The 9600-nt window shown below is 36.7% G+C and overlaps 1 protein-coding gene across 5 annotated transcripts in view; it reads left to right on the plus strand.

Moving 5' to 3' along the window:
* Positions 1-9600, plus strand: part of LOC106876780 (circadian locomoter output cycles protein kaput-like) — a 139472-nt gene that overhangs the window by 73619 nt on the left and 56253 nt on the right. For all 5 annotated transcript variants that reach the window (XM_052973694.1, XM_052973695.1, XM_052973696.1 and 2 more), the window contains 2 exons: positions 4142-4231; positions 6962-7082. In XM_052973694.1, coding sequence (XP_052829654.1) covers positions 4142-4231; positions 6962-7082 — 211 coding nt within the window. The remainder of the gene's footprint in view (positions 1-4141; positions 4232-6961; positions 7083-9600) is intronic.

Genomic DNA, 9600 nt, shown 5'->3' on the forward strand with positions numbered 1-9600 from the left:
GGTTATATTTGAGGGGTTATTTAACCAACAATGTTTCAGTAATGTAAACAAACATTCTTCCCCATCTACAAAAGGTATTTTCAAACACAAAAAACTAGCTGATATATTCTTTCTTGGTTAAGAATGCTGGATCCAGAGACAAAGTTTATTTATTTCTTCTTCTCATCTCTACATGTTCCTTAGTTACTTACTGTATTCTAATTCATCCTAAGTTTTTAGAAGTTTTTTGGTTGGTAGACTTTTGGTCTTCTGAAGTTGAGAATCTTTAGGTTTTAGTTTTGACTCCTGTGCTTCTCAGCTAATGTTGTTGTTGTTTTTTCTTTTTGTCATGTTTGTTTTCTTTTTTTAAATATCGGCCATCAACATCATCATCATTGTCATCATCATTTTAATGTCCACTTTTCCATGCTTCCATGGGTCAGGTGGATTTTCTACAGCTGGATGCCCTTTCTGTCACCAACCCTCACCTGTTTCCAAGGAAGGTAATATTCTTTCGTAACCAGACAGGTCTTGGAAGATTGGAAATGAAGGACACTGCTTGCATGATGATGACACTTGCATACAACTATCAATTGATGGAAATAGTAACACACATACATGCACACACATGCATGCATACACATGCTCACCCACACACACTCTTAGTTCATAGTTCTTAGTTCCTCCAGTGCTGTCAGCACAATGGGCAATGAGCCTTCTCTAAACATCCCAATTGTTTGCTATCCTCTAAGGTCTACTCAGACCACACCCCATCACTATCATGTAGTCCTGGAACATACTGCACCACTTTGTCCTTGGTCTTTCATTCAGTTTTTTTCCTCCTTTTGACATCCACTCCATCACAATGGTAGCATATCCGCTGCTTAGTCACCATGTCCTGCAAACTTCCTGTGCCAGCTTTCCTCATCACCCCTTTATTTTCTTACTCTGTCACAGTAAGAGATGCCCAGGAATAAATATAGGCTGAGTCAATGGAACATGTTCAGCAATTGAGAGATTTTCATTGCCCTCTTCCAGATTTCACAGATGTAGATGACACATATATAATATATACATACATATGTTAGTATGTGCATGCACGTGTTAGGGCTTCTTTCAGTTTCTGTCTACCAGATTCACTCACAAGGCATTGGTTGGTCCAGTGCTATAGTAGAGGACTCTTGCCTAAGGTACCACATATTAGAACTGAACCTAAAACTATGTGGTTAGGAAGCAAACTTCTTACCACACAGCTGCCACACCTGTACCTATATTCGGAATTTTCCTTTGTAGCACTTTTATATGGCATTTAGTAACATCACTTTTAGCTTTTCTTTCTTTTTCTATATTTTGTTTTTTACTCACAATTTCTGTTATCATTCCTTTCTTCTTCTCTCAACTTTTGGTTATTCCAGCTTCTGTTTCTATTTCATCATCATCATCACCATCATCATTTAATGCCTGTTTCCTATGCTGGCACGAGTTGGGTGGTTTGACAGAAGCTGGCCAGCCATAGAGTTGCACCAGGCACCAGTTGACTGTTAAAGCATGGTTTCTATGGCTGGATGTCCTTCCTAATGCCAATCACTTTACAGAGTGTACTGGGTGCTTTTTACATGGCACCAGCATCGGTGCTTCTAATGTAGTACTGGCACAGGTGCTTTTTATGTGACACCGGCAAGGGTGCCTTATATATGGCACCAGCTTGGGTGCTTTTTGTTCTAAAGAAATAGTTTTGTCTATATTTTTCATAGATATTTGCATTAGTTGTCTGTTATTCTTTTCTAGATATTTTTTGTAGCCCTATTATGGATATTCTGTAGCAGTTTTCTAGTTACATAAAACGTCAGCATCCTAATTCATAGGAAATATTATCTTTCTGTCACATTTCCAATGGTATATTCTAAATTCAGTCATAAATTTTCTTGTTCACCATCTAGTCTTGTTAATTCTCTTAATGTCCTGTTGAGACTATCACAACTATAAATTATTGATAGAACAGCATCAGTGTTAATGTCCATTGTGTTATATTTTACATTTAGCTCTTTTTATTATTAATCTAATGTGACTATAATGCTCCTTTTCAACTTTTTCTTCCTTTGTATGGTTTTGCACTTTGTCTGCACTATTCATTGATTCCTAAGTAAAGTAAGTCAGTCTAATCCTCTTATCTTATTTCCTTCATCCAGCATAATTTTAGAGTTCTTATAAGTCTTCTTCTTGGCAAGTTTTCTATGGCACATTCTTCTGATATCAATTCCTTTTGTAAACTAATGTACAGTCTGAAGCAGTGTTTCTAGTTGTTTATCACCATTAATGTACATACATACATTCATACCTCCATACATACATTCATACCTCCATACATACAAACATACTACTACTACTACTACTACTACTACTACTACTACTACTACTACTACTACTACTACCACCATGCACTACCACCACTTCCACCAGCAACGTCAACATATAATTGAAGCCCTTTTTGATGCTAATGGGGAACAAAGATTGATAACATGACATTACGAGATACATTTCAGTTGAGGTTGCTTGAAGAAAGCAAGAAAATTAGTAATTGTTGAATTCTATAGAGTATGGGAAAAACTGATGACATACTTAAGGGAGACACTCAGAATCATCATCATCATCATTTAAAGTTCATTGTCCATGCTGGCATGGGTTAGACGGTTTCACCAGAGTTGGCAAGGAGGAGGCTGCACCAGACTCCAGTCTGATTTGGCATGGTTTCTACAACTGAATGCCAATTACTTTACAGAGTGTGCTGGGTGATTTTATGGCACCGCATGGGTGCTTTTGCAGCACTGCTCATGCACTCTTTCATGGCATTGCACAAGCACTTTTACAAATATTATCTGGATAACCTATTATAAGGCACTTTCAGCCTTGGAAAAATGAAAACTCCCTATTATTCTTGACTAAGAAATTTAATATAGAGTGGCGTATTGTCTGTTTATGATAAGTTCTATAGTTACAGAAGTGCAGTTGGCTGAGCTTGTTCAAAGTGCATGCAGAGCATGCACTCATATGCACTCTTTCAATGTTCAAGTATTACTCACTTATAGAGTTACATCAAATTATGTGTGGACTACAGATCTAGCTATTTAATTGAGTGGACTACAGATCTAGCTATTTAAACAATCACATCATTGAAATTTCAGAGCAACAAGATAATGCATGATTAATTCAAAACAATGTGAATAAATAAGCATTACATTTGTCAGAGTAATCTGAATGCTAAAGGGTTAAATTGAATAAATAAATTTTAAAAAACATGCAGGAAACAAAAATATACAAAAGGAATAAAATGGAACTATTCCTCATTATTCTGATGACCAAGGGCAAGCATCATGCCTCACCTGAGTCTCTGACTAACAGGCACATAAAGACCCACCCAGGCCATCCTTGTCCTCCCACTCAGTAAATTCAAAAGACAAAACTTCCACATCAAGTGGAGCTTTGGAAAAATTATTCAAGGTTTGACTGAAGAAGAAAGTGTTTGTCATTAGTCTCTTCAATCTTGTCTTCAATACAATTCTTTTTATCATGTCTTCCGGGTAGAGAAAAAAAAATGACCTGCCTTTCCTAGCCAGAAGAGGACAGTAAGGCAATTCCCACAATGGACTCAGTTAAATAGCTAGATCTGTAGTCCACACATAATTTGATGTAACTCTATAAGTGAGTAATACTTGAACATTGAAAGAGTGCATATGAGTGCATGCTCTGCATGCACTTTGAACAAGCTCAGCCAACTGCACTTCTGTAACTATAGAACTTATCATAAACAGACAATACGCCACTCTATATTAAATTTCTTAGTCAAGAATAATAGGGAGTTTTCATTTTTCCAAGGCTGAAAGTGCCTTATAATAGGTGATTGTTTATTTTCCTTTAAATGACATCATAGGGTAAGTGTGAGAGGCCAGATTTGACTAATTTGAATGTAAAACAAATAGAATATTTGGGTCAAATACAGCTGACTTGAATGCTAAAGGCTTAAACTTGCATCATTTTTATAATTAGCCCTTATAATGTCCTCTTGTCTGTTGTCATTTTGGTATATAGATTAGAAACCAATATTATTGTTATTTATTTGCTTTTTCATTTTTAACTCATATTTGATATTGATTTCTCTTTACAGGCCTTAGACAGCTTTTTACTTGTTTTTACACAACAAGGAAATATTCTTTATGCCTCTGAGAGCATAACATCACTTGTTGGCCATTTACCGGTAATGTATTTCAGTATTATTTCTAATCTACCTTTTACCTATGTGATTGTTCACACACACACACACACACACACACACACACACACACATACTCTCTCATACATTTATGTTACAACACATGCTCTAACACATACACATGCGCAAATATGCATATATGTATGTAATGCCCACATCTCACTACCATGCAGTATTGCAGTTTGTACATATGCAACATACAATCTACCCCTTGCTCAAAGAGAGAATCCCCTCATTACCTGCAGAGGTGGCAGTTCCCTGAAGTTTTTTTACTCTTTGTCCTGGCTACTATATTTTCTGAATACCCTTCTCCACTGCTAATTAGGTCCCCAAGGTAAGAGTAACTGTCCATTACTTCTATGTAGTCTTTCAAGTATTGAAAAAATTTCATTTCATGGCTACTCTGACTGCTAACTACTCCTGTACACCTCCCAGATACTATGTCTTTATTTACCATCAATTTGAATGTGATCTTTGTACAACTTTTTTGCCTTATTAGTTCACACTGTATACATTGTATGAAGATCCTACCTACTCTTTTTCTGCACATCAAGCACAGTTATTTCTCTAATGACAACAGGGAGCTGTTTTCTTGGCTACTTATTTCAACTTCAGTTTTCCCTAAATTTACTCTAAGGCTTCTTGATTCTAGAATTTATATGCACATTTTGACTCTGCTTTGATAACAAGTACTTCAGCATATAGGAATTCCCATGAACTGTCCTAAATTTCTCTGTTATGGTTGAGTAGATTGCAATAAATACGAACAGGTTGTGAACCAAACCTTAGTGAACACCTAACTGCACATTAAAATCAGCTCTGAACTCCTTGTCAAATCTTTTTAGCCAGCTTCATTTGTAAATGGCTTGCACTACTCTCACAAACATTTATCTCTACCTAGTTTTCTTAAGGGCTGCCAGATTATACATCATTTACCCTATCAAAAACATTCTCCAGATAAACAAGTACTTGATATAATGGTTCACTCTTAGCTAAAGACTTCTCTTGTAGTTGTCTATATAGAGTGCCTCAGTGGTATCCTGATTTAACATTAATCTCATCTAAATTTTCTAATCATATGAAAACTTTTTTTTATTGTATTCATAACTTGGTTCATCATCTGAAGCCTCTGTAATTGCTTCTTTCCAAAATATTTCCTTTCTTCTTAGGTACAATATCTTGTATTTTATTCTTTTTTTTTTTTTTCTCACTTGGTTGATTACATTGGAGACTAGATTCAGCAGTCAGATCTTTTTTAGTATCTCAACAACTGCATTTGATAGATATTGTTGCTTTCCCGGTCTTTATAATCATTAATAGTCATTTTGACCATATAACTGTTCATTTCAATAGCTACTCCCTCTATTCAGCAGATCTTCCTCCTACATATTTCTTACATTCCCATAATCACACTTCCAATCCTCTTTCTGTCATTGTTACTTGAGGGTGAATATATTACTGTTATTTTGGACACACATTTCCCCACAGACATTGTCTTAATTTTACCTAACTCACTGCTTCACAATCCAGAGCACCTCATACTTCTTATTCTCTCATCACAAAATTCTGGCAAACTTCCTGCTTTCTGTTTCTCTTTCTGCTTTGTATGTTTGTTATCACAGAGCTCCTCTCAAATAAGTAAATAATAATATTTGCTACACACTTTCCTCCAATACAACTATGACTATCTTTCAGTAGTTATGGCCCTATCAACAGTGTTACTGCACTACCATGTTACTTTATGTATGGCTGATATTGCTGTCCAGCCACAAAACTAGTCTGTAACATTCAGCATATGTCATAAAAAACCCCAGTTGTCCTCTCTGTTGTAAGTTTTTATCTTCGTTTTCTCCTTTCTATCATACATGTCATCTAGAGCAGTGCTTCTCAAACTATCTGAAGTGGCATACCAGCAGTTTTTTTTTTTCCAATGTGCCAGAGACTGGTAATATTTCTTAGTAATATTAATTTATATTGGAAACGATATATATAATGAATATAATAAAAGTTGACAATTTTTTTTATTGTACATTTATTTTGTAAACAAATGATACAATATTACATAAGCATTTTATGTTTCTTTCTTTTCTGGAAACTCGCTGTGTACTGGCAGCTGATGGCTCACGGACCAGCACAGTCTGCAGACCAGCACCAGTGCGTGGACCACCACTTTGAGAAACACTGATCTAGAATAGTTTTGAAAGATATATTAGCTTATCAGAAAGATATATTGGTATCCATACTTTCCATCTCCAGAATGTCTTTGAACTCTCAGTTTGTTTAGCTCTTATTCTGAAGTTACTAATCAGTAGCTCATGTCTGTTTATATATTCTTCATACACACATTTACACGTGTGTGTGTGTGTAGATATATAGTAGTACCATCTAGATTGGATCTTCTGTCATAGTGGATTCTTTTTGTATTTTGCTGGTCAGCAAGTTGACCAATATTAGTCAGTATAAGTCTCTCACTGCTTCTTTTCTCTAAAATAGAGAAGAGCTTGTGTTCAACATTTTGGCAATATTCTGTGGGTAATGTAAAAAAAAATTATTTCTTACATCATGCATTTATATTTTGATGGCTGTGGCTGATGCCATGAACAACAGCAACACATTATTACATTAGCACTGTTTCTATTTCATATTTGACAATATTTTCTATTTCTGTTTATATTAATCTTATTTTTCTCCTTTTTTTCTTTCATTTTTATAAAGACTGATTTGGTTAATCGCTCTTTGTACGATTTTGTCCATGTTACTGAGAGAACCAGCCTAAATAATCTGTTATTATCATATCAACAAATATCTGCCAGTAGTATACAGGATTTTGAGAAAGGTAAATTTTATTATACTTTATTTTGTTTTTTACCAACATCTCACAGTTTACCAATATTTTATCAGTGGTTAAAGTGGTGAAGCTGGCAAAATTCTTAGCACACCAGACATAATGCTTAGTAGCATATTTTGTCCGTATGTATGTTCATCATCATCATCGTTTAATGTCCGCTTTCCATGCTGGCATGGGTTGGACGGTTTGACTGAGGACTGGCAAGCCAGTAGGCTGCATAAGGTTCCAATCTGATCTGGCAAGGTTTCTACAGCTGGGTGTCATTCCTAATGCCAACCACTCCGAGAGTATAGTGGGTGCTTTTTATGTGCCATCGGCATGGGAGCCATTCAGGGGTCACTGGCATCGACCACATTCGGATGGTGTTTTTTATGTCCCACCGGCATGAGGAGCTAGTCAGATGGCACTGGCATTGACCAGCACTTGAATGGTGTTTCTTATGTGCCACCAGCACGGGTGCCAGACAGATGGAACTGACATTGGCCACAACTACAATTTCACTTGGTCTTCTCAAGCACGATGTATTGGCTGATGATTCGAGGGTATTTTTAAATGTGCTGGTTATGCGACACTGGTATCGGCCATGGCTGCGATCTCACTTAACTTGCTGGATCTTCTCAATCACAGAATATCTCCAAAGGTCTCGGTCTCTTGCCATTGCCCCTCTTGCCATTGCCCCATGTCTTCCTGGGTCTACCACTTCCACAGGTTCCTTCCACTGTTAGGGTGTGACACTTCTTCACACAGCTGTCCTGTCTGAGTTCAAATTCCACTGAGGTTGACTTTGCCTTTCATCCTTTCAGGATCAATAAAATAAGTACCAGTTGAGCACTGGGGTTGATCTGATCCTTGAAATTGCTTACCCCTCCCTTGAAATTGCTGGCCTTGTGTCAAAATTTGAAACTAATATTTTATCAATGGTTCTACATACTTCAAGATACAGTTCTCTCTCTCTCTCTCTCTCTCTCATACACACTCTGTCTCTCATATGCTCTCTCTCTCTATATATATATATGTGTGTACATGAGTGAGTGGACAAATGAAAGAAGAACACTTAGCACATTTAGTAGGAGTTACATGTATTATTATTATTTAAAACAGATTGATTCTACCCAATGAAACTTAAAGTTTCATAGGCTCATTACAATTATTTTCAATAATTCGGTATATTTCTGCATCGATTATTATTCTACTTGTTCTCACCCGTCTTCACTTATATGTTTATATGTTTAAACAACCCTATATATAGAAAAAAAAAAAAAAAAATCCAAATATTTTAACTTAATGAGACAATGTTACGAAAATCAGTAAATTTTTACATGACTAAGATGCATGTAATTTCAGTGAGACCTGCAGGTACTTAATAATCTGGGTATGAATAACGTATGTCTGAATTACATTTAGTCTTGTTATGAATGACATTTGGTGGAAATACAAGTGAATTTTATTAATGAGTTTTAGAGGTTTTTGTATTGAATTGAAGAATCAGTAGAATTTCAAGTTTCTGGAAATAGATGAGAAAACACTGAAGTTTATAGTAACAATATATTCTTTTATTTGTTTCATTCATTTGACTGCAGCCATGCTGGAGCACCACATTTTAGTTGAAGAAATCAACCCCTAGGACTTATTCTTTGTAAGCCTGGTACTTATTCTATCGGTCTCTTTTGCCAAACTGCTAAGTTACAGAGACATAGATTTTATTTGTTTCAGTCAGTTGACTGTGGACTTGCTGGAGCACTGCTTTTTAGTTGAAGAAATCAACCCCAGGACTTATTCTTTGTAAGCCTGGTACTTTATCCTATTACTCTCTTTTGCTGAACTGCTAAGTTATAGGGATGTAAGCACACCAACATCGGTTGTCAAACAATGGTGGGTGGGGTGGGTCAAACAAAGACACCCACCCACACACACACACACACACACACACGCACACATATGATGGGCTTCTTTCAGATTCCCTTTGGTTCACCCAAGACTATAGTAGAAGACACTTGCCCAAGGTGCCATGCAGTGGGACTGAACCCAGAACCATGTAGTTGGGAAGCAAGCTTCTTAGCACACAGCCATACCTACGCATATATACTCTCTCTCTTTTACTCTTTTACTTGTTTCAGTCATTTGACTGTGGCCATGCTGGAGCACCACCTTTAGTTGAGCAAATCAACCCCATAGCTTATTCTTTGTAAGCCCAGTACTTATTTTATTGGTCTCTTTTGCTGAACCGCTAAGTTACGGGGACACAAACACACCAGCATCGGTTGTCAAGCGATGTTGGGGAGACAACACAGATGCACAAATATATACACACATATACATATATATACATATACGCCGAGCTTCTTCCAGTTTTCGTTTACCAAATCCACTCACAAGGCTTTGATTGGCCCAAGGCTATAGTAGAAGACACTTGCCCAAAGTGCCACGCAGTGGAACTGAACCCAGGACCATGTGGTTGGTAAGCAAGTTACTTACCACACAGCTACTCCTGCACCATTTATATATA

The sequence above is a fragment of the Octopus bimaculoides genome, chromosome 16 (genome assembly GCF_001194135.2).
Source record: "Octopus bimaculoides isolate UCB-OBI-ISO-001 chromosome 16, ASM119413v2, whole genome shotgun sequence".
NCBI lineage: Eukaryota > Metazoa > Mollusca > Cephalopoda > Octopoda > Octopodidae > Octopus > Octopus bimaculoides.